Below are 25,777 nucleotides of genomic sequence, written 5' to 3'. Positions count from 1 at the left end.
GAATTTTTTCTTTATTTTTGAAACTTTAACAATCCACTGTCCACGGCCTACTTTAAAGGAAATTGTTGAGCATACTTTCTTTCTATACATTTCATTAATCTATAACTTGTCTTTTACTATATTAATCTTGTACATAAGGGATGTAACATTTAAATATCCTCATCAATTATTATCTTCAAAAAATACTCCAGTTCTCGTGGAATCAGAATCAAATTCTGAATGCTCCAACTCAGGAAGAAGATCTGCTTCAATTTATCAGAGAAAATATTAATTAAAATCCTATTGACATTGGGCTTTTTCAGAAAAAAATTGCATGGTGGTCCTGTATGGGGGAGTTCAGGATATCAAACACACATACACATATTACAGTACACATCAAATTGAAGATGAAGTAAGCCAAACTATGCATTAAGGCTCGGGGACACGAGAAACTATGGTACACACACTTTTTTCTTGTGTTGGTGGGATGGAGCATGTTGCATTGCACCAACGCGAAAAAAACTTCTCTTGTACCCCCAAGCCTTTAGTGTCAAGTTCGGCGAAAGTCTCCGAAAAAAAAAATCATGAATATTGATGAAGCGTACTGATGACCTTAATAATCTCTAATTATAAATAACGAACATTGCATTAACCGTATTTACTTTTCTATTGTAAACAGGTGATTAAAATGTTCGTCTTGACATAATCTAAATCAATTACTTACCTTATTACACGAATATTACTAGGAGAGTATTTAACAGCCTTGACATTTGCACGGTCTGAAATTAACACGAATTTTTCTGCTTTTTCAAGGAAACAGCGGCTGGTTTTAATTAAGGGGGTTTTTATGAACATGAAATTTTTCAATTCGTGTCACCAATAAAATGTCTAATAATATTCGTGTAATAGTATCTCCAAAAGTAGGCGTTTTTATAAGGGCGTTTTCAAAGCTTTAAGAGAAAATCATTGCGTTCATTAGAAACTGTTGAAGATTTTACCATAATTGGAATCGAAAGAAGAAGAAAAAATCCTACAACCTTGAACAACAGAAAAAATATTGCAGAGGCATAGAAAATATAAAACAGGGCAGGAACTTTTATGATTTATGATTTTTGACAAAGATTTCTTGAACAGAAAAAAGGATTTGGTAGATTTATTAACGATTATATGCGTATTTTTAATGCTCAGAGCAATGTCTCCCATTATCATCAGTTTAGATTGCAAAGGGTGATAATTCTAAGCGAGCAGCTGCGGTGAGATTAAAATCGTTTAATCAAAATGAGTTTATCTTTAACGAATAATGGTTTTTGCATAAGTGCATTTTTGCAGTAGGTCAATTTATTTTACTCCCCCCCCCTCCTCAGTTAAGTTTTTTGCATTTTATTGGTCAAAAGGCATCACGTGGAGGCAGGATATATCTCGTACCCCCTCCCCCTACGTTGCAGTTGGACGAAGCAATGAGTGCGTCGATCGAATGTTTCGGTTTTCAATTCGAATGTTTTGATTTTGCTTCTTGTTGTGATCAGAAAGAAATTGAGGTGTAGAAAAATACTTCGATAAAAATTTAATTTTTGGTTTTTACTTCTATTTTTCTTTATTTTATGCTGTACTTGGATCAGGGGGGATCGGTAGTAAAATCTCAGACATAATGACGTTTACTACGGTGGTGGTGTGACGAAAAATCGAAAAAAAAATTTACTATGTGTTAAATTTTGAAATATTTTTACTACCTGGGTAGTTTTTTATAATTCTTTTAATTTTTTGGATGACTTTTCTGAAAAAAATCTGAAAATTGTTATAATTTGAAAGAATTATCTGTCGGAAATTCTCGAAATTTTTTGTTGATATAAAAAAGGTTTTTAATTCTAAGGGCAAAACATTAGATTTTGCACTAAGTGAAAAATGTGTCACAGAAATAATCATTTTTTAGCTTTTTTTGTAAAATAAGTCCGAAAAGCAACCAAAAAACAGGTGGTCTCCATGACAAATTGTCCCAAAAACTTTTACTACCAGGGTAGTAAAATACCTCTTCCAAGAGTCTGGGTGGTGGTATGTAAAAATTCGAAAAAATCCTTTTACTACTCATATATGTCTGAGATTTTACTAACGACCCCCCCCTGCTTGGATTCATTTTAACAGCTTTTGGCTTTGCTTGTTTTTTTTTTCTTCAGGTAAGTGTGTGGTGGGTGGAGTGTAAGGTGGAGCTTTAGTTTGTGTATCAAAAACTTTAAGAGGATAAATTCGTTGCACGGTCGTCTCAAGGAAGGATACGGGATATACAGGGTCAGTAAAAACCGTTTTGGTGGCGAAGATTCCCGTATCCCACCTCGAGAAGACCATGTATCTAATAGTATGCAAGTGAGACAGGAAATTATTAACATTCGTTTCTACACAAATGTTTTTGTGTGAAAAACAAAGAAATATATATATAAATAAATATATGAAAATCTACAATATACGGCATATTTCCGTCATTTTCGGCCGGAAAAAATTTCTTTACAAATATCCGACTTTAATACAAAAGTGTCAAAAAACCGAATTTTCCGGCATATTTCATGCATTTTTTGCTGGAAAATATTTCTTTTCAAAAATCAGGCTCCTTCACATTTACGGTATTGCCGTTTCGCATCAGTGTGCAACTCGAGAAATTCAAGAGAAACCGTTTTTCCAGCGATTCTCGGCTATTCCGGTGATTTTTAGAAAGTTCCGACTTCAAAAATTAGCTTCGTTGAATCCCCCCCAGTAAATTCCCCCTGGTGAATTCCCACCCGGTGAATTCCCAGCCGGTGAATTCCCACTCATTATTTTCATATGTGTTTTTAAGTTTTGAGTAACATTGAAGTCCGGTGAATTAATTAATGCGAAATAGCGTTTCAAATGATCTTTTCCTTTTCTTTCAAATCATGTTATTTTCTCTCTTGTCGAGACTGAAATAATACGGTGTATGATTATAATAATGAGGCACTATTGATTCTAATAATCTTGTTTTACTTTATTGCATGTCTTTTTTTATTGCATTCTAGCAACTGGTTTGCGTTTGGGCGCCTTATTTATAAGTAACAGAATAATGTTAAATATGGGAATGCAAATTCCTAATTTATGCCCTCGAGTCCAAAAAATAAATATTTAGGACTTACACCTCCAAAATGAGCAATATCTTATTAATGCAAACGATTGAATTTTTCAAGTTTTTGCGGAATTTAATTTTGCGAAAAAGGGCAAAATTCGCATTAATCAGTTCTCGCATTAATTCATTCCCTTGTATCTCTAAGGGTCATGTTTTCGCCTATTTGCCCTTTTTTGGTTGCTTTAAGGGCAGAAAGGTTAGGAAAGTTTGTCTCTCGGAGCGTAATTTATTCGCCTATTTTGACTTATACCTCGGACTTTACATTATCTATTTATAATCGTGCAAAAGGCGAAATTTTCGATTATGAGTCGTCTTGTCTATCATTCTTTTTGGTAAGTTTTGATGATTTTTTATTAAAATACAGGTACATAGGTGGGAATTCACCAGGTGGGAATTTTCCGGGTGGGAATTTTCCGGTGGGGAATTCACCAGGGGGAATTTACTGGGGGGATTGCCCGGACACCTGCTTGATGATGGGTATTGTTATTGATAATGTTTTTTGTGAAAAAAAAAACAAAGAAATACTAGGAGATAGAGTCTATTGATAACCTGCAAACACGGCCATTTCCGGTATATTTCCGGAATTTTCGGCCGGAAATTTTTTTTTTCGAAAATCATTTTAGGCATTACCATTTTGCATAATTTTGCAAAACAATCAGAAAAAGCGAATGAGTCAATCCTGAGAAAAGTTTGCATCAGGACGGACGGAAGGACACAGGCTAATCTAAAGGACCTCCGAGGCTTTCTTGTTCCTTCTGGATTTTATCCCTTAGTTTTACTTAGCATAAACTGATGCAATATCTTATTTGAAATAAATGTGGGTTAAAAGCTAACCACAATCACTTTATCCCTCTGAGGTTATTGCAGCAATTGCTATTCCAGCTATTCATAGTCTTTGTAATCGTAATATATGTCGATCTTTAAAACAAAAGTTATTATTATCATTATCGTATAAATACCATTATATATCGTTATATAGAGACAGTTGTTATTTGGTATTGTATGTAGCAAAATCATGTAAGTGATTATATATATTTTGCTAGGGACCGCCCTTAGGGTGATCCTTTTGGAAGTATGATTCAATATACAGGGTGTCCCTAATTAAAGTATCGAGTTTGAACATGCGATTGAGTAGAAAAGTTTGTGTGTGTTATCGCTAAAATATAAGAACGTTCTCCATCACACTTATTACAAAAGGTAGTTACAACGTATAAATTAATCGTAATGACAAAGAAAAAAGAGGGAGAGCTTAAAATACAATTTTGTGAACACGCACATAAAACTTTCTACTCATAGTTGTGTTTCGACTCGATACTTTAATTAGGGACACCCTGTACAGAATATCACTCGTATTTAGCAATTACAATTCTCATTTTCTTGTTTGAATGTTTGAACCTTTATTTCTGACAAGTTTTGTACAATTCATAGTGTTCGATTGAGTCTCCCTTTTCTGCGTCCCTTAGTTACTCTGTTTGGAAATCCTGGTTGGTCAAGAAATCCTTCTTTAAGGAAAGTTAGTTCAACTGGGTCGACTCGGATTGATAAGTTATATTATTTACATAACTTAGAGTGGTATGTCATTAGACAGTGCTCATTCCTTTCAGTTCACTCGTGACTCCAATCATCTAAGACATATGATAAGCGGTGTGGACCTCCGACAATACATAATTATAGTCACTAGAAAATACCCTTTACGTGAGTTAAAATGCACTGTAAATATTGGTTAAATTGGCATGCGTGTGTTGAAAAGGTTTTTTTAGGGCTTTACCCGCTGTTGATTAAGATTAAATTATATTAAATTATTTATTATATTTAAAATACTCCTTCTTGTATTTTCTCAGACATGGGCCCTCTAGATTATCAGCCATCTTTAACTTCTTCTCAAATAAACTCTCTCCAAAGGAATTTTCTACTTCGAAAGTAGATAATAATTCGAATTTAGAATAATTTAAGCGTACAAACTTTCGCGATTTTCGCGAATTTTGGCCTATTTTCGCGAAAGTATTAAATGTCTTTGAAAATTCTTAACAAGGTAATTTGCGAAAGTTTATGCTCGCGAAAAATTCTCAAAAAAATTAAAAATCTATAAAACCTCGAAATCGTAATACTTTAACCGGATTAACTTTCGCAAGATTAAATTTCGCGACTTCGTGAATTTTTGACATTTCCGCGAAATTAAAACTCGCGAAATGCGTGAGATTCCTGACTCGAGAAATTAAATCCACAACAAAGTTTTCACAATCGCATTTTCGGCGGAGAAACCAGTCCAAAGTCTCCATTTGTGGCTATTTTTCAGCTGTTTGCAGGCTTATTTGCGAAATTAAATCCACGCGAGATTTTTCAAAACTCTGACTCGTGAAATTAAATCTAGAAAATTTTATCTCGCGATTAAAGTAAATATCAAATTTTTGACATGTATTTATCCTTTAATAACTTTTTAAAGTCGAAGAGCAACCGTCTTTAGCGGATTTAAGAAATATTTTTCATATTTAAGGCGATTTTCATTCAAAAATTCTCATTTTTATCCAACAATTCGCGAAAGTTTATGCTCGCGAAAAACACTTTTTCCTCAAATTCGCGGAAGTAAATGTCACAAATTTCGCGATTTTTTGACCTCGCGAAAGTTTCTGCTCGCGAAAGTTGACACAACGATGACACACTCCTCCTCCCTTCTAGATTTACGGATCATTTTTTGGAATAGCTATACGCTATCCTAACATCAGAGAAAACCCACCATCACTTAATTACTCTAAATCATGCATTATTTGGATAAAAAATCATAACAAATGAATTGAAAACCTGGTGAAATTATAAATTAAGCGTCGAATGACGTACTAAATAGACGCATATTTAATAAGATGTCATTACAAGATAATCAAGAGGAAAATGAAAATACACAGCCAGTCTAAAACCACCCATACTTTAATAAGAAATAGATCAATTATGTAACGACTTTTAAATTTTCAAAGCAAATCCTCGTGGATATGAGTAGTCCGAATTGAGGATAATATATAAAAGTATTTCATTCAAAAAAGTGCATAATTATGACATTAACTTTTCGAGAAAATTAGAAATGCTATTAAAATAATTTTTAAGCGTTTCAAAAAAAATAAAATCCGAAAGCAATACAATCTTTGCAACCTTTTTCTCATGATGTATATAATATTTGGAGTTGAAAGATGAAATTTGGATCTTTGTAGAAAAACTCTTTATTCTATAGAAAAGCTTAAATTATAGTTTATAAAAACGTCAAAAAGGGTCAAAATTTTCGAAATTCAGTCTCTTAAAGGATCGGTTTTTGAACGTTGACTCGCACATACCCTTCACCTCGCAGACCCAATAAAAGTAGCCTCCTAAAAAGGAAAACAATAAGTGAATTGTTGGAAATAGAAACGGACAAACAATCAAACACAATTTGAGGGAATTTCGAAATACAGATAGCTGTCCAAAAAACCATAATTACGCTCATAAAATACATTTTAATCGTTGTTTTTTAATTCGTTCGTTCTTTGGGTGGTAATCAGAAAAAAAGTAATTAAAATAATACTTAAATGGTTTAAATAGGGTTCTAAATCCAGCATAATTGGGTATAAGTAGGCCATACAATCAGCATAAACCGACACTTATCTCCAAATGAAACTAGTCTCCAAACTACAGTACAGAATCAGAAAAATCCAACAAAAAATATAACATTTAGAATCCGAAAAATAAGAAAATGGTATTCAAATTCAAAGAGCCAATTGTGGACAAAGGATTATGTTGGTTAATGTTAGCTATGGTCTTTACCATATACTTCGTTCTGATTGGGACATTTTTTTCCTATGGTGTTTGGCTGCCAAGAGTTATGGAAGAATTTAATTGTAATCAAGAACAAGCTGGTAAGAATGATATCTCTTTATTGTTAGAAAGATATTTCAGATATTTGGTCTATAAAGTAAGTAGTAAGTTTGTGAGCGCAGTCGAGGGCGAAGGCTCCCTTTTCTCTAGCTGTCTACGCAAATCTAGGGGAGGGTGCTACTCCTTCCCTTGTATTACTCCACTTACCTTTGATCCGTCTCCTTAATTGTTGAACATCAAGCAGAGAGGCATCACGAGTACTACTTTGGGAATCTTTGGTATGACCCGGCTGGGGGTTGAACCCAATGAAGTATAAGCCCGAAGGGCTAGAAGTCAATCTCTTTGGTAGGATTTGAAGCCAACAAATCCTACCAAAGTTGCGCGGCCTTGAGCCTCCCGCCTGGTTTTTACACAAATGATTGAAACTAAAATTTACCGCTTAATTTCGAAAAATATATCACTCAAAAACAAAGGAATTGCTAGATTCAATCCGTCATCAAAAATACGGCGCATATTTTAAGGCTTCAATTTTTCTTGTCTGAGAAAGGTTAGAGATTGACCTCTAGCCCTTCGGGCTTGAAACTCAATGGTTGAACCCACAACCTTGCACACCGTAGCTCAACCTTCATGCTACGGCCGCTAGCATGAAAGATATAAAGGTTATTCAAAAATCTTAAGCAAAATCCACCCCCTCCTTTATAGATGTCCCTCCTTTGTAGATGCACTTTCTCTTTAATGCACTCATCTTTTTAGAAATCTAACCCTCCTTGGATGAACTAGCGTAAATCTGTGAAGGGTTCAGTAATTTAAAACCACAGTTTCCATAATAATTAATAAACGCAACTGGAAAATCCTCAGTTTAGTATAATCACCATTTGTCATTAAAGTTGAGAGGCATTCTTAGTTACTCTCGGGTACCTAATAGCCGCCCCCCCCCCCCCCGCGCTTATTAATTTTTGGGAAAATGTTTTTGAAAGTTCCCTTTTTTGTCTTAATTCTGCTGTATTAGCCTCCTTTTCAAACATTTTCCACCCAGGACATTTTTATTCCAAACCCCCCGCTTATTAAATTTTGAGATTTTTTTCAACCCCCCGGCTATTAGGTACCCGAGAGTACAAGATTACTTCCATTTTACAATTAATTTATGTGGTAAGGATAGCACTTAGTCAGTCAATTTCTATTTCTACATCCTCGCAAGAGCCCCCATAGATATCATGCATATCTTTGAAAAATTCCAAATCACGCATCACGACTCAAATCACGATCACGTTTTGACCCCTGATCACGCAAAAAAATTCCAAATCACGTAATCACGCTAGAAAAGAGTCCCTAACACGTCATCACGCAAACGGCTTGGGGGGCCTTTCGCAACACAAGAAAGGGTTGGATTAGCAAAAGAAAATCCTTATACTTAGCTGACCTTTCAAAATGAAAGTCCTAAATTTTCTAAGATAAAGAAATTCATTCATTTTATTAAGCTTTCACTGAAAGATTTTAAAGCTGCTATTTTACGTTTGTAAAAAGTGTGAACATACCATGCAGGGGGCGGGGTACAGAGGCAGGGTACTAACCCATAGGGTACTAACTTGATTTTTTACGAAAATTTTGTTTAGTACCACCCACCCATATTTAGTACCGGGTACTACTTCATTTTTGCTGTAAAAAATAGAGACACCAACCCTAAAATCTTAAATTTTACAGATTAGACCAAGAGAGGGGTACTATTGTTCGTTTTTCAGACTGAAAATTGACAGATAATTCAAGCAAACTATCAATGATGGAGTCAGAAGCTTTTGTCCTTTGATTTTCATCGCACACTTCTTAACCATTTTGGAAGTTTTGTCTTCAAAAAAATCAAAAAATTTCTCAAAAGAGTAAAAAGAATTGTCGATTAAAAAAGATTTCAAATAAAAAAAATCAATATTTGGAAAAAGTCAAAATATTTCAACAAACTACTTTTTTTATTGAAAAACAGCAAAATTCTGTGAAAAAGTACCCAAATAGTATCCTGTACTTGCTTGAAGAGTGAAAAATATACACCCCCACCCCCAAAGTAGTACCGGGTACTAACTTTTTTGAAATGCAAAAATAGACACCACCACCTGGCTATGGGTCAGTACCCTGTGTCTGTAACCCCACCCTGTACCATGAGGTTTCAAAGAATATTAAAGCTAACAAGTGACTTATATGGACATACCTGACATATCAACAGAAAACATGAAATTTATAATAAACAAGACGTCAAACAATCTCGGAAAACCACTTTTTATTACCGGATCGGTCGACCGGAAAAAATGTTTTTCTTGTTATCATGAAAATTTGACCCCATTACATTTTGGAATTACTATTTTGCTTCATTGTGCAAAAAATCTACATAATCCTATTAGCTAATATCGAGAAAAGCTAATAACGAACGAATGAACGAACAAGCACTGGTTAATTTATTGGTAGGTCCAAAAACTATTTCAAAATCAGACAGAAGATTTCCATACGGATTAGCGATACAACCCTGTATATCATCAACCTCAACCAAGTGTAACAGTGAACTCTCCAGAAAATACAATGACTCTCTCGACAATTTGGCAAGGGATAAGAATTTTCTTTAAATTAGAGAAGGTTCGAATTACAGAGAGTAATTCAAACCACTTTCCACCTGAGGGGACCAATTTTTTAGTTCGAGTTACAGAAATACTTAAATAATAGAGTTTCGAATTAGAGAGGGTAATCCTACAATTAGAAAAGAAGATCTGATGTAAGTCTAACTCTCTTTATTAACCCAAGTAAAAATTCTGTATGTAGACTTTGAGTATCAGTGCACCAATAAGCCAAAACAAAACAACAAGCCTGTAAACCTTTGTGTTCAATTTTTAGCCTGGGTTGCTTCGATTGCAACTGGTCTACTTGTACTATTGGCACTACCTTCAGACCTGGCATGTCATTACTTTGGTGTATTCAACATGTCAATATGCGGATCATTGTTGTGTGGCATTGGCATGATCATATCATCTTATCTCCAGAACATTTATCATCTCTATTTATCATTTGGGGTTTTGATGGGGATTGGCTCCTCATTATTGTATACACCAACCTTGGTGATGATGGGTAGATGGTTCCACAAATATCAAGCTCTGTCAACAACTATTGTAATGGTTGGAGCACCATCAGGATCTTTAGTATTCAATATCATCACAGAGAAAATCATGCAGAATTTCAAACTACGTTCGGTTATGGTTGTCTATGGGATATGTTTGATGTGTATTACACTTGTCTGTTCGTTCGGATATATGCCGTTTAGTCCAACTTTCATAGAAAAGAGGTCAAATATTGAGAACAAAGAAGAGGCAAAAGGACAAGACTCATTGGAAATTGGCAGTGGATTTGAATTCAGAGCGTCGCTGTTAAAGAATGAAGCATATTGGCTTTACAATGTATCTCGATTCTTCTCAGTTCTCGCCCACTACGTTCCAATGTTTCACCTTGTAAGTTTTTAACACAATTTTTCTACAGTGAAATTCCCATAACTCCAACACGCAGATAGGCCACATTTCCAACGGGATTGTTTTATTTAAAGGCTTGTATGGGATATATAGTAATGGGCCAGTGTTAGTAATCCTCTATACAAGTTGAAAAAGATAAGTAAGCGTCAAAATAAGGTTAGCAAAAATGTATTTATTTAAAAGTTTTATTTTAATTTGGTTACATATCCTTTTTAGGTTTTCCAAAATATTGATTCAGGGTTTTATCTGCGATTTCCTCTAAAATTTAACCTTGAAAATTATTTACTTTCACTTTAAGATCAAATATGCGATGACGATGGGGATTAGTAGTTCAACAGCCAGTATCATGTTAGCTGTTTGGTCTGGAAGTAATTTCATTGGTCGATTAGGATTTGGTATTTTTGCTTCCAAATACCGCTCAAAGGTCCCTATCACCTATCAGATAGTGCTATTTATGACGAGCTTGGTGTGCGCTGCGGCCTTTTTCGCTGAAACCGCCTGGAGTCTTTTCCTCTATTGCTTCATATATGGGGTATGCGAGGGCGCTATAGTTGGTATAGCCAGTATTCTAACCATTGATTTAACTTGTTTACGAGATTTGGGAGCAGCTTGGGGTATACAACAAACTATCAATGGCATTCCAACCATTGCTGGCCCTGTTCTGATTGGTAAGTGATTGTGTTATTATACTGTGTTGTGCGAAGTGAGAAGGGGTTGTGGGTAGTAGGTTTTTGAGGTGATTGGGTATGCCTGAGCTAAAAAATCGAAAATTGACTCTTTAAGAGAAATAAAATAGAACCTTAGTGTGCTTAAGTATGACTTTCTGAGAGATTTTTCTCAAAGTTTGTTTAACAATAAATCTTGGTCTAAAAATTACTGAAATCGTAGCCAGAGTGTCAGGCATGATGTATAACCTCCGTTCAACAGGTTTTCGCTACACCTATATAAACATGAATAAATACCATAACACATATTTTTCATTCTCTCAAGAACTTTATATCAAAGACCACATACGGCATTAATAAAATATTTTTCTCTTTTAAATAGGTGCAATGAACGATGCCAATTTGTTCCGTCCAAATTTCATGTTTATCTTTACCGGTGGTACGTTTCTTGTCAGTACTGTATTCATGCATTTAGCAAGAACTATTCACAATAGAAGAAATAAAATATCTAAAGAAGAAGAACATCAATCACAAATCGAATGAAATTGCGTAAGTATTCCCTTGTTCGGTAGAGGTGCATTTCTATTCAATTTTAGTGAAATTTCATGAGGAAAATATATTTTTTTAAATCCTAAAGAAAACTGATAATCCAAGTTCGGATTCGAAGGGAAGTATCGACGTACTGAAGATTGAACCTCCTCAAAAGGTGGTATAGGATTATTTCAGTACAAGAAAACAAATACATTGACAAAGATTTTATAAGGAACACTCGTAAACCTATCAACATTCTGCAATATTTGAACTTTTGCACCTATTATCTTTAGGATAAGCAAGAACATCAACGAATAAGAACTCAGAAAACAAAACCAGCTGATTCCTTGCTGAGAAAAAGGCCCAATTTTTTATTTTTTTAATAGTAAAATATAGTAAAACATAGTAACTTTTTGAATATCTTAACTTGTTATTCACTGAAAAAGCATAATAAAAAAACACGAAAAATGTATATTGCTTTCAATTCCTTTGATAACCCTTATTGGTCTGTTATCAAATTTGGTCAGTTGAGCTAAAAAATTATTTTCTGAAATTGCTAAAAACCATGAAAAATTGTTTTATTAAAGGTTTTATTTTTTACATAAGTGTTACCGTTTCATATCAGACACATATGTCATATCAGGGCAGTGTCTTCCTTTTGTTATATTATAAAAAATATTTTTCTTTTCCTCTTTCTCACCAATCTTGCTCAGCATACGTGCCAATCCAACGTGAAAAAGCTTGTGAATTAAAATTTATGAGTAAGCAAACGATATCACTCATATTTAAAAACAAAACCTTTAAGGAAACAAGTATTTTCACTGCAAATAAAAATAGGAAATTTTGAAAATTAATCTTAAATCATTTCAAATTAATTTCAACTCAATTTTTCCCAGATCGGACCTAAAATTTTGTTTGAAACACTTGAAAATCAAAGCTAGTCCTTTGATTTGGTTAGCAAATCCATGGCTGTGGAATTTCTTCCAGATTTCACATATACTTCAGCTTTTCGAAAGTTAATTTTTCTTGTTTGGTGTAAAGTTTTGCATCCTTTTTTTCATTGAAATGTAATTTCTAGACGCTTAATTATTTGTTTCATGACTTTGAACAACGAAATTCATCTGTGAAACCTTGGCTAATTTATCAAAATTTGCTAGTTTGATTTCTAATGTTTTTTAGCAACCTCATGAAATGGTTTGTTTTTCTCTTGGCATAAATTTTGACCTCAACATGACAAAATTTGATAAATGATCAAATTTAAGTTAATTCTTTTCTTTTTTTAATGAAAACAGTTTAATTCGCAATAAATAAATAGAAAAACTCAAGATATTTCACTTCAAAGTGGGTAACTTATTTCTGAGGGCACACCCAGTATTTTCTTAGAACTAATTTTGCTAAATATTACCAAATAAAGGCCTGAACCTCTGGCAAAGTGACTTAAATAAACAGAGGTATTGTCTATAATTCTTTGCATAAAAGTGCCAATTCATGAATATTTTTTTAAAGAAACGGTAATTATCGAATAATATCAGTAATTAAAAAGGTAAAGTAATATTAAAATCCACTCTGAAAGCTATTGTCACCTGCAAACTATTTAAAAAATATTCTAACTTGAAGCAAGAAATTCAAATGGTTTTGTTTATAGTGTCAAGTGAAAATGTAGCCTATGAAACCTCCTTTCATAAGCAAGGAATGAATTTCATAGTATCCAAACATCTGACCTTTCTACAATGTATCAATTATGCTAGCTAGCTTATGAATAAAATGTAAACAGATAATATAGCAACGTTCTGACTTATAGGTACATTATTACTATCCAAGCACTTTTTTGGGCGGAAATACTCAATATTTCTAGAATGTTTTTTTCTTGTGTCAAAATGATGAAGATAACAGTGAACACAGTTAAAATTATATTCTCTCTATTATTGGAAATAAGTTGAATTCAAAATATATTTCATTTTGATTCAAAATGTTGACACCCGTGGCAGGTATTGACCATCTACAGCCATTACTCTGATGACTAAAACTGAATTTCTAAGTCAAAAACGGCCAGTACCTAAAATGCTATCACTGTTGAGTGCGACCTAACTTCCTGAAAAAGTAGGTTGCTCTAATCGGCAGAAATAGTATGCTTTGAAAGATAAACTATTATGGGAGACCATACAAAAAAGTTTATGCCAATAGATTCTCTGGTACATAGCGCTTTGAATTTTAGTACAAAACTTAAAACATTTATTTGATTTTATTTTACAAAAAAAAAGCTTAATAAATTCTCTTGAAGTTGCAAAAAACATTTTTGCTAACAAAAAAAAAGGTTTTTAAAAATTCAAAAATGGCATAAATTTGACTTTTCCATTTTTGCGGTATTATTACTGTATGCGTATTTACAAAACCTACGTCACAACCACGGAGTGCTGACTTTTAGTTTTTAATGACTTGTTTTCACTTGTTTGGTTTCCGTAATAAAAAGAAAGTCGTTATTGTGAACTTTGAACATATTTTAAATGGAGGTATTTCCACTAACTATCATGTGAAAAGGAGGCAAAAAAATTGATTTTCCCACCTCAAAATGAAACACTTTTTCTCAAATATTCAGAGTCGGTCGGAGGACACAAACCAAACTATCAATTGGACCTGGCTTTACCCCAATTTTCGATTGTGTAAAATCCCATTCATTATGATCGATCACTACTCGAACATCGCGATTATGTTTCAGGCTTTATCATTTGAAAACTCCAGGTGTGTGGTCAATCACACTCTTAAAACCTTACTTTTTGTAATTTAGGCGTGTTAGGAGTGCTATGTACAACTTTTAGTAGTGGAATCTGAATTTATGGCGTGTGATTGATCGCACTCCTCAGGGATTTTAGGTGTGTGTGGAGGTGTGCGCGTGCTATCGCACGTCTTGAATAATGCAGCCTGATGTTTGATAATTACCATAGGAGTGTAGTCAGTCAAGAACAAGTGCAAATTAGGATACCTGTCGGCAATCTCTCCTACTTAGGAGAGTATCTTAAATTTGATACAAAAAAGTATCCAAAATAGCAATCAACATCCTAATTAGGATACTACTAAAAACCTAAAAACCTGTATTTTTCACCAAACAGAGACATCCACTGCCAATCTTTATTTCAAGAGCAGAGGCACTTTTTCTATTTCTATTTCTATGTGGTTGAGTTGCAGGAGGCTGAGAAGCCTATTTTCGCAACTATAGACACTAAGTTAGTGTCCCGTCAGCACCTTGGACTGACTACCCAATTCCCCTCACACGACCTGGGTTGACCCGGGCAAAGGTTCGTTCACTTGCCAAGTGAACTGTCGTGAGTGGGAATCGAACCTCAATCACCTGTGTAGGAATCGAAGTCGATGACCACTATACCACGGCACCTACCGCTTTCTGATTGCCACTCCCAAACTGTAAAAGATCACAACTTCAGTTTCCTTATCGACCCTTACGCCCACCGCAATCTCAATCATCGAACGTATGATTGAACGCAAAATCTAAATCAAACCAGTCGAACATGTAACCTAGAATTTGTCCGTGCGATTGGAATTTGATTGCGTTCTACAATCGAATTTTAATTTTTCGATTGCGATCAATAGGTTCAACAGTCAGGATCAACCGCCTAAATAGGAACAAATTTCTTGATTTCTAAAATACTCCTATCTAAGATATAAGTACTTATATAGGCATATTTTTTATTTTAAGCTAGGAACATTTTCTTTCTTCTCCAAATTTTTCATTTCAAAACAAAGGCGCATGTTCAAGTTTTGACTAATATATGTAATAATACAAAGTGGTTTCTTTTTCCAAAAATCAGCATTTTTGGTGGGTGGAAGGGTGGAAAATCTTAGTTTTTGTAAAAAATATCTTAAAAAGGAACATTTTAAGGCTCTCTTTACTAAAAAACGGGATTTGATGTGTAAATAGACCATTAATAAAGCAGTGAAATCTGCCTGGAAACTTTAAAATGCAATAATTCAATACCGCATTGATGAATCTTTCTGAAATTTGGAACACTGTTAGAAAATACCTAAATGAAAACATAGATAATAATTGATACATGCGACTTTTTTTAGTTTTAGTGTAAAATAAAAATCTCTAAAATATTCTAACCTTAGTAGAATAAAAAATATGCCTAAATAAGTACCTATATCCTAGATAAGAGTACTTTGTGAAATCAAAAAATTTGTTCCTATTTAGGCGGTTGATCCTGACTGTTCAATTTCCTTCAATCAATAGGTTTGATCGTTGATCCTGTTTGCATAGCTGTCAACTTCGCCTCGCAAAAATGCGGGAGAGCTTCTAGTCAAAAATTTTTCCCCGATAGTCCAGCGTGGAAATGGTGCACAGTACGCCGAATATATTCGGAGTGAGGCAGTACTAACTTTTGGCGTATTGGCGTAAAGAGTGGATTTAAAGTAAGATATAAGGCATAAATAAGTCAAAGTTTTTCAAGACGAGAGGAGCACCGCCATTCTAACATCCAATTTCATTATGCCAGGTTTAAGTGCATCCACCTTGCTCTCCGCCTCTCCCTTGACCGCCATATAAGGACGTAGAGTGTAAATAAAATATAAAGCTTATTTTGAGCTCTTTTTAGCAGTATAGACCTAACTCTTCATACAAAAATTACGGGAAACGCATATTTGGACTTTGTACCCTATGCTGCACTCAAGCACTTGCGCCAAAATCCTGCAAAGGCGGGACAAAAATCAGTTTTTTGAAGTTTGCAAAAAAACGCCACATAGAAGATCTTTCAAATTCAGTATGTGAATAGAGCAGTAAAAAATACAACTTTTCTATTTTTCCTTTTTTTTGCAAAAGTTCTAGTAATGAAAATAAAGGGATAATGATAATTGAATACTATCCATTGATGATCCGCGGCACTATCGTAAAGCTAGAATCGCTTCGCGTACTCTTCGCTTGAGAAAATGATTGACAGATTGAAGTTTTTCATCCCCGAGGTGCGCGCCGCGCGGGAGCTCGGGCGCTCTGCTAGAGTTCTCGGCTCAATCCTCGGACCGCGCTAAAATGGTAGACTGAGCTGTGATAGATCATTTCGATGGAAGTTGTTGGAATGTTTACAAGGCTCTTGACAGAATATTGTTTGTTTTATTGTCAATGATGACAGTGCCGTTATAAATTTTGTTAGATCTGACAAATTGATGTTTGTAAGTGCACTTTATAGTTTTGATTCCCATTGAAGAATCATATTCTGGTTTTCATGTTATTAGATGCTGTTTTAGAGCTTTAGGTCTACACTGTTTAGGCGTGGGAAGATTAAATATCCCAGGGCTTTTGGGGGCTTCACCCCCCCACAATTTTCGCTTTTTTTGGCGTAGACCTCAGCTTAAATAACATAACAATTCGGTGTGGACTTTACATCGTTTCCACACTGCTGGCCGATAGTCCAATTTTTCCCAATTTGAAAATCAGGAATTCGAGGGAATTTCCCAGCAAAGTCTGATTTTATCGGATTTTTTTTCTTCGGAAAATCGGGGAAATCAGGGAATTTTTCGTCCAAATTTTCCACATTCAGGAAATTTTGTCATGCTAGTTTTTCAAAATCTGAATTTTTTTTCAGGAAGTCGGGAAAATCTTTGGAAATGCGGGAGATGCGGGAGAAAATCCTGAAAATGCGGGAAATTTGGCTGAATTTTTTTCCCGCAAGAGAAAATGTTGGCATGCGGGTGTCTCCTGCCCAATGCGGGAAAGTTGACAGCTATGCGTTCAATTGAGAATTGTCTGGATTAACTAACAGGCATATATTTTGTATTTTGAAAAATATTTGTAAGATGTTAACAAAATTATAAAATAACTTACTTTTTCCGGAATTGGACGTTGAGTTAAAGTATTAAGCTCTATGACACATTCTCTTTGTTTATCTGATAATGGTGCGAGTGAGGTTGACCTTGAATCCCATTGCGAAAGTCTGTTCAGGTAAGATTTGTCTGAAGAACTTTCAGATATCGAAGCCATCTTGAAAATTTTTCGACCTTGTGTTATGAATTCGTGTTAAATGTTCTCGAAATAAATTATCACTAATTATGCAAAGAATTAGCATAATTTGAAAGCGATTGGTTCGAGTATAGCATAAATTAAAGTATTCGCGAAATTTCTTGATAATTTATGCATAAAATAATTTATGCATAAAATCAAAACAAAGATGGCAGATTTGAACAAAACCGAAAGCTCGAGAAAAATTTCGCAAAACATTTATGTAGTCTACAAACATAAAATTTATCAAAAATAAAAAACTCAGGATGAAGATGACAAACTCAAGAGGGAAAAGAAAGAACAACAACAAGCTGAAAAGATTTAAGAGGAAGAAGAAAATAATTTGAAAGGCAATTAAAAAAGAAGATTGAAAAATGGCGGTAAAAAACAGTAGATAGGAATTGATCTTTGATGAGCAAAACATACTCATCATGTGTTGGGGGATCTTTTAAAATCGAAAAGTCGGAATTCAATATTTTTGTCGAAAATTCCGCAAATTTTGAATATCTTTTACCAATTCCGAAATTCCGCAAATTTTTTTGCTAAATTCCGTTTTTCCGCACTAAAATTGTCTAATTTTCCGTCTCATTCAGAGAACCTAATTTTCGTAATTCCGTCTAAATTTTCGCCAAATTCCGCCACTCCGTCCGAAAAAAGGGCCGATTCCGCTCCTCCGCCAACCATGAAAACCCCCATTAATGAGGTTGAATAACGAATGGTACATGATGCTGAGAAACACCGCATGTGAGACAAGCAACAGAGTGAACAAGATACTCACTTGAAACGTCTTGAAAAAGAAGTTGATGAATTAGAAATCAAGTAAAAAATAAACTGAGTTCAAGAAATGTCAAAAAGTTTTACTGCAGTAATCTTAAGAGTAATGTTTAAAAATCTGGGAAACCAAAAGTTTATTTTTGTAATAGTGCAGTAATGTTTTTTAAAACGGCTCCATTTTTGGAAAGTTTGATTTTAGATCCCTCAAAATCCCGCTTCATCCTGCATTATAGATCCCCCAAATCGGAATCGAATGAACATTCCACTGGATTTGTACCTTATCGACCGCTTATCTAACGACAAGATCCTGTTCTATCCGATAACGACCAAAAATAGGCATTTTTTTAATCCGATAAATCCGATTACAGAACGCGTGGTAATGGATTGATTAATGGTAACCAACTCCTCAAAGGAGGAGTTTTGAATACCTATGCGAAAAGAATTATGATTACCGTAAAAATCACATGCCAAAATATCATATTCCGACCAATATTTGTAAAACAAAAGCTTCTTTTTAAAGAGAAAATATAGTCGATATATTTATTTCAAGCTGTGATACCCCTGTGATACTTACGGTACGGGAATGTGGCTACCATAACGTTTGGTTAATCTGATCTTTTTTGATTCTTGTGATGGTGTTGGTTTCATCAACACAGGTTTGCTTATCAGGACTGGCCCAACTCAGATTTCTTTACTACACTCTTATTTTGATTGATTTAGAATTCTCAGACAAGCAATAATTTCACAATTCGTAATGTACGTAATGAGATGCGATCCCGGGGGGGGTACTAGGTTTGCGAGGTGACGGGTATGTCCGAGCCGAAAATCGAAAATCGACCCTTTGAGAGACAAAATTTTGGTGATTTTGGGACCCTTTGAGAGACTTTTTCCTAAATTTTGGTCCATTTTTTCCAAATTTTGGTTTGATTTTCACCAAATCTTGGTCAAAATTTTGGGAAATCGTGACCCTTTGAGAGAGAAATTTTTGATTTTCGTGATTTTGGGACCCTTTCAGAGACTAACTTTTGAATTTGTACCCCTTTGAGAGACTTTTGAGGAATGAGAAAAGGTACCCTTATGGCTCGCACATACCCGGCACCCATTTTGCCTAAGTACCCCCCCCCCCCCCCCCGGGATGCAATCCGCAGGGGCTATCTGGCCTTCTCACTAACATTGTCCGGTAGAAAAAGGTTTTCTTGAATATTGCCCTTATGTATTACAATGAGTGGTGGATTCCAACACACTAGCAATGTGGAGATGGATTTCTCCCAATTTATCGTCTCTGACCAGTCAGTAGACAAGAATTCACTTCCAGATTTAGGCAGTGGCAATTGAGTCATCGGTTTTCTTATCAATGGATCATGAAAAAGTAGATAGCTTAGTATAGCTTGGAACTTTTAAGCGATCATTTAATGAAATTACAAATGAAAACAAAGGAAAATGTGCACTCCTTTGTTACCAAAAGTTGAAAAAGTGTAAATACACCCTTAGTCACCTATTTTTTTACTTAATGATTCAGTCATTGATTTCAAAGCCCAATATGGGCTAGATCCGAAATCCTTGGATGGGAAACGAAGCCCGCTTATTTCCCATCCAAAACGTAAGACCTGCGCTGTTTTCGAGGCTGTTTTCACACGAACGCTAGATTAAAAGTAAAATCCATCGCCAGATTCTGGAAAACATGTCACGCAAAAACAAAGAAAGAGCTAAATTCAATCCATTATCAGGGTCGGATACAGGAGGTAGGCTATCTTATTCATGGAGAGTAATTAGTTTCCATATAAGGTAATACGATAATAAAGTGCACTCTCCTTCATTGGTTATAGCCTCCCTCTGTATCCGAGCCTGCCGCCCATCATTCAAATTGTGGCACAAATTTTAATGATTCGCTTATTCTTGATTATTGATTTACTTGTTCTTGCTTGAGAAAGGTTGAAGATTCCTCTCGGCCCCTTCAGAGCTTTATAAACTCAATGGATTCAGCAGAGGTTTATAAATTTTCAGTGACAAATGTAATGAGCCGACAAATATCTTTTGTGTCATTTCCAACAGCCAACAATGGCTGTGTTTAGACCAACTGGCATTTGTAATTTGGCATTTGCTCATGAGGGATTCGATTTTAATAGCTTTTCCATTGTATTTTCTGTGATGGCATTTAAGGAATCGTCTTTTTAGAGTCATTACTGAAAAGGTGATTCCCTCAAGTTCAACTTTGACAGATCAAACAATGAAAAGCATGGAATTTCTCAAAAACTGCAGTCATTAAGACTGAAACTTTTTGCCGTAGGGCTAGGCTATGGCAAATCTTGCAAATTTTACAATCTATAGAAAGAACTGAATAAAAAACGTGCAAATACTTTAAAAAATCAAAAATGTCATTTTTTTTTCTCTTTGTTTTGGTTCCTTTGTTTGATTTGAAATGCCAGAAAAGGGGATTCCTTTGCTCAAAATGGCATTTCAAATGCCAACGAAATGCCAACACGCTGGCATCATTAGGCATTTGACAAACGGAACAATTGCGCGGAACAATAGAATTCAAAAGAATACTGCAAGCAATTACAAATGCCAGGCTGGTCTAAACGCAGCCAATAAAGAGAATCTCTCAAAAAATTTTACGACACACATTCTTTCGTCCAAAGAGGAAAATTCCCTAAAGTAGCGTCTTTTTTGCTTTCGCCTAATGGACATAATGCGTTTTCGTTGTTTAATATTCCCTTTGGAAGTGAAATGGAATTAAAGTTTTGAATAAATCCAACATCAGAAAAATTATTTGGGAACACGTCCTACACGTGAATTGAATCAAGTGGGTGTTTGTGTAAAGCAGCAGCCTGATCACATTCTTCTGACAGAGTTGGCGAGTCGTTCAGTCTATGGTTGTGACATTTACATTGTTTTATAAACTTTCGTGAAAATGAGAAAGATTGAAACTGCCACTCCTGTTTTATCATTTCACGTTTTACTGTTCGACAGTTTTGCATCAGCAAAAAGCTTTCTTTAATTTTTTCAAAAGAAAAGTTCTTTAGCATTAATATGATAATTCGAATTTGATGCGAGATTACATATTTAATCTGTATATAATATGTTGATAGAAAACGTGGCAATTCAATTCCAAAAAAGCTAACATTGAAGACATTGAAGAAATTTGTCAACACACGCAGCGAAACAACCTGACCTCCACCTGAGTGTGTTTGACCTCTTCATAAAATTATTAAGCTGTTTGTCAATTAACTTAATCTTCAAAACCTCAAGTTTTAAGGAAGTGATGATGGAGTGCGTCTACACACCCCCTTTTTTCTTTTATGATTCATAATTAACTTTTATGACTATGATCGTACACGCTTTTTTATAAGAATGGTGTAAATCCATTTCATGGATATTCTTAACTTTTTGGTCGAAATCATCATATAATATTCTTTACATATTTCTAAGACTAATTTTTTAGATTTTACCAGTTATGGTCTCAAAATCATCGAAAAGTAATGTAAAAACAGAAAACTTTCTTATGTGTATGCATAAAAAACAAAAGAATTAATACATTGTTTTGAACAGCTATGTAAAGCTATAAGGAACAACTATAAGGGAGATAAAATAAACTAGGTCAGCTAATCTAAATAAGTTCGAGTTTATCGACCCAGTGATATTCATATTGGAAGTTTATCGTAGCTTGGATCACGAGATTTATGTTTGGCTACGTTTCGAAAAGTAAAGCTACTAAAGCTATGTCTAGGTCAGCTAAATCTGCTAGAGAAGGTTTTAGATGCCTTTGAAAATATATTCATAAAAAAAGTTTTCATGATGACAATATTCTTAGAATATTCTTAATTTTTTGGTCATTTTCATCATGGACATTCTTATTAAAGTGTATTCTTATAAAAAAGAAGCGTATATTTCCTTCCTACATGTCGTCACATAAATATTGAAAGGAAGAAATTGAATGCCTCGGCAACAACAAACCAAATAAAAGCAGAACTGCCACGACTCTTTTTTTATCAGTTGAAAACATCCTTTGTACACGTATACATGCACAGGACATTTCATGTTGTTGCTATGATTCAGCTGGTTGGACATTCGTTTGCCATATGTCTGTTTTTTTTATTTTTAAGTGGCAGATTAAATGCCAAGACAACTGTATCTATTGCTGAACTTTCTTATATGACATCGAACTTTTTTAATTTTCTGATTTAGATTTAGTTCTAGCTCTCGTAAAGCAAGGTATTAACTTCGCTTAAAGTAGTCTCCTAAAAGAACTGCTAAGGCTACTGTTATTCTGAGCTTTATTAAATATCTGTCATTTTGTTTTGTTCAAAGTCTTTATAAGTGTTTTATAAAGCTTGAAGCACTCCCCAATTTTTACGGTGGAAAGAAATACAGTGTGATGCAAAATTGTATTAAAGTCAGTTGAAGTATTATTTTCCTCATTGTTGAGTGCTTCGGATTTTGCTTAAAAAGGCTTGGAGTGTGTTACACAATCCGTTCAGGTTAAATAATCTTGAAAAGCGTTAAGGATTTAATGTAAAATTGAATTTTTCTTCATTTTTTAGTCTAGAAATTAAATCAAATTTCAGAAAAAGATGGCCACCATTCAAGATTATGAAAGTTTTGATTGCGATGCTGATTGTGAGGCTTTAAACGGAGCTATGGAAGGACTGGGAACGAATGAAGACATGATCACCGAAACAATAACAAAACGTTCGAATGCTCAACGTCTTGAAGTCAAAGAGAGATTTCCACAAATGTTTGGAAAGAGATTGGAAGATGCTCTTAAAGATGAATTGGGTGGAAACTACGAAGATGTTGTTTTAGCTTTGTTTAAATCACCAGTTGACCTTGATGCGTCTGAATTACATGATGCTATTAAGGGAGCTGGCACTAGTGAAGGAGTTCTGATTGAAATCTTGTGTTCACGAACCAATGAGGAGATTGCTAGCATCAAAGAAGCATACACCAATCTGTACGATGCTGATTTATTGGAGGATATTGAAAGCGATACGTCTGGAGCATTTGGTAAATTGATGTTTTCTTTAGCTCAAGGTTGCCGTAATGAAGATGAGGAACTTGACCAGGATTTGGCAGCTGAAGATGCTCAAGCATTGGTAGACGCTGGTGAAGCACAATGGGGTACCGATGAATCAAGATTCAATGTGGTGTTAGCTTCAAGAAGTTACTGGCATTTGATCCATGTATTTGATCTGTATGAGACCCTGTCAGAGAAGAAAATTGAAGAAGCGATTGAAAGCGAAATGAGTGGTGATGTTAAAGAAGCCATGTTAGCAATTGTCAAATGTGTGTATGACAAAACACAATACTTCTGCGAACGTATTTACAATTCAATGAAGGGGGCTGGCACTGATGACCGTACCTTGATTCGGCTCGTCGTCTCCAGATCTGAAATTGATCTAGCAACGATTCAAGATTACTTTGCTGGAAAATATGAACAGACTGTATCAGAATTCATTGAAGATGATTGTGGTGGTGATTATAAAAGAGCTCTACTTCATCTTTGCGCTGGTAATAATTAGATAATTTTTCCTAAATTATGTTTTTTTCGAAAAAATAAAACTTGTTATTTATAATTAGCATTTGGATAATTGAAAATAGAAAAAAGATAATGACCAACATACAACATAGTAGATTCTCTTTTTCTATGTATTGCTTTTAATTACATTTGATTCCTGGAAAGACGTAAGGATTCAATGGATTTAAGTTAAACGCTGTCTTGCCCAACATTCTAAATACATATTTCTAAGAACTGTTGTGTAAAGGCAGAACAGGTCACGGTCCACAAGGCGATGAATTTAATCTTTGGCGGAGTCATATCAAAGACTCTATAATGGCACTTGACGTCTCTTCTCCACTTGATGCTCAGAAATTATTAGGGAAGAATCATAGGTAAGGGGAACAATCCAGGGAGTAAGAATGGCACCGAAAAGAGAAAGAAGGAAGGGTCTTCGGGTCGCTCCCAACTGCGGTCAAAGACTTACTTACTTCTATAAAAAAAACAGTTCGGATCTCTTACTTTTTCGTCACTTTTAAGATTTGTTTACTTTAATAGCTTGAAATGGTGAAAGATTTTTATGTCAAGCAAGATTTTGACTCGAAAATATCCGTAATCTTGAAAACCTAGTTACCTAGCCAATCATAAACTTCAAACCTTAGTCATACTATACGAGTTTGTTTACTTTTTCCCTACCCAAATTAGGTAGACATTGTTGAAATACAGCATTGAACTTCTGTTGTGGTTTTTCCTATCTTGGCAATACCGTTCTACAGTGAATCAGTAAAAGCATAGAGGTATAAAGAAAGACAGGAGATGAATTTGTCGGTAATTGGTCGTTAAAGTCTTTTGACTTCTTTTATGTAATAAATCAAAAGAAATTCTAGGCTCGCCCGAAGAAATACGACTTTTTAGTAGAACTCAAGTTTGCTCTGAACATTCTTACTATCAGCATCGAAGATTTCTAGCCTTCTAATATACGAGAATAAAATAAAATTTAGCTCCACGAAATAAGTTTGCGTTCAATTTTGTCATCCATTAAATTTTGTTTTAAAAAGATATTTTCTCCAGCCAGAAAATAAAAAGTTATGTATAAGCACACACAATTTCAGACCCAATTTGTAGACAAAAAGTCGCTGGAGAATTTTGGAGGAAAGTATTAAGCCATAGAGTTCACCTTGAAGAAAATGTTGATCGAAAAATCTTGTCATTTGATGAAGGATTGCAAAGTTTACAGGCCTTTTTTTAATCCAAATATTTTCTTACACCAATGTCAGAAACAATGAATCTCGTCTCATCTTATTTCCAACACTTAAGTTAGCCAATAAGATTTCACCTATCAACAAAAGAGCTCATTAAAAATGCACGATATATGAGATTATGAGCATGCATACCTCGTAATTTTTTTAATCGTAGGGCGAGCATGGTTACAATAGCATACTTCTCCTGTTTCTTTATACCTCCATGGTAAAAGTAAAGGCTTGGGCTTGCATTGTTTTTTTTTACGTTCGCTGAATACGACTAGGACGAGATCCCATGAGAATTTACTTTTCTCTTTTATAAGAACTCTTAATAAAATACCCCTGTATCACAGACCCGCTGAGAACCCAGCCCCACTGGAAAATCTGACAAAAATTTCGTTCCCAGTAGAAAATTGTAGAAATTTATCCCTACTCGAAATTAAATGTTTAAAAATTGCACTCAAAAACCATCCCCACTGAATCTTTTGACCTTCGAACAATAGAATTTCTGCCCTCATTGGGATTTTAATAAGAATTTATTTTCCAGCTGAGGAAAAACGTTCCACCGTAGCTGTGAGACAGGGGTGTAATAAACATTAATTCCATCGTTCCTGTGTTTCTGGAAAGACAA

General features: G+C 34.7%; 3 protein-coding genes across 3 annotated transcripts in view; 2 read left to right on the top strand and 1 right to left on the bottom strand.

Moving 5' to 3' along the window:
* Window positions 1–17,667, bottom strand: part of LOC136802992 (conserved oligomeric Golgi complex subunit 3-like) — a 78,504-nt gene extending 60,837 nt beyond the window's left edge. Inside the window, exon 1 of the mRNA XM_067059740.1 lies at window positions 17,464–17,667. Within this exon, the coding sequence (XP_066915841.1) occupies window positions 17,464–17,619 (156 nt within the window). The 5' untranslated portion in view covers window positions 17,620–17,667. The remainder of the gene's footprint in view (window positions 1–17,463) is intronic.
* LOC136803003 (monocarboxylate transporter 3-like) lies at window positions 6,770–12,093 on the top strand. Its single transcript, XM_067059751.1, has 5 exons — window positions 6,770–6,984; window positions 9,815–10,422; window positions 10,739–11,108; window positions 11,488–11,654; window positions 11,930–12,093. Exons 1-4 carry the CDS (start codon window positions 6,822–6,824, stop codon window positions 11,646–11,648), a joined length of 1,302 nt encoding a protein of 433 aa, XP_066915852.1. The 5' UTR covers window positions 6,770–6,821; the 3' UTR covers window positions 11,649–11,654; window positions 11,930–12,093.
* A 5,251-nt stretch (window positions 17,668–22,918) lies between the features above and the next one.
* Window positions 22,919–24,038, top strand: LOC136802976 (annexin-B12-like). Its single transcript, XM_067059706.1, has one exon. The coding sequence runs from the start codon at window positions 22,983–22,985 to the stop codon at window positions 23,928–23,930; it is 948 nt and encodes a 315-aa protein (XP_066915807.1). The 5' UTR covers window positions 22,919–22,982; the 3' UTR covers window positions 23,931–24,038.
* The last annotated feature ends 1,739 nt before the right edge of the window (window positions 24,039–25,777 follow it).

The sequence above is a fragment of the Clytia hemisphaerica genome, unplaced genomic scaffold, assembly GCF_902728285.1.
Source record: "Clytia hemisphaerica strain Z4C2 unplaced genomic scaffold, Clytia hemisphaerica genome assembly, whole genome shotgun sequence".
Taxonomy (NCBI): Eukaryota; Metazoa; Cnidaria; class Hydrozoa; order Leptothecata; family Clytiidae; genus Clytia; species Clytia hemisphaerica.
This window is presented reverse-complemented; position numbering and strand designations above follow the sequence as displayed.

Excerpts from the sequence above, each read along its gene's own strand:
- LOC136802976 (XM_067059706.1), top strand. The coding sequence starts at position 22,983 with ATGGCCACCATTCAAGATTATGAAAGTTTTGATTGCGATGCTGATTGT.
- LOC136803003 (XM_067059751.1), top strand. The coding sequence starts at position 6,822 with ATGGTATTCAAATTCAAAGAGCCAATTGTGGACAAAGGATTATGTTGG. Across the intron at positions 10,423-10,738 it reads ACGTTCCAATGTTTCACCTT|ATCAAATATGCGATGACGAT; the intron begins GTAAGTTTTTAA and ends TTTCACTTTAAG. Across the intron at positions 11,109-11,487 it reads TGCTGGCCCTGTTCTGATTG|GTGCAATGAACGATGCCAAT; the intron begins GTAAGTGATTGT and ends TCTTTTAAATAG.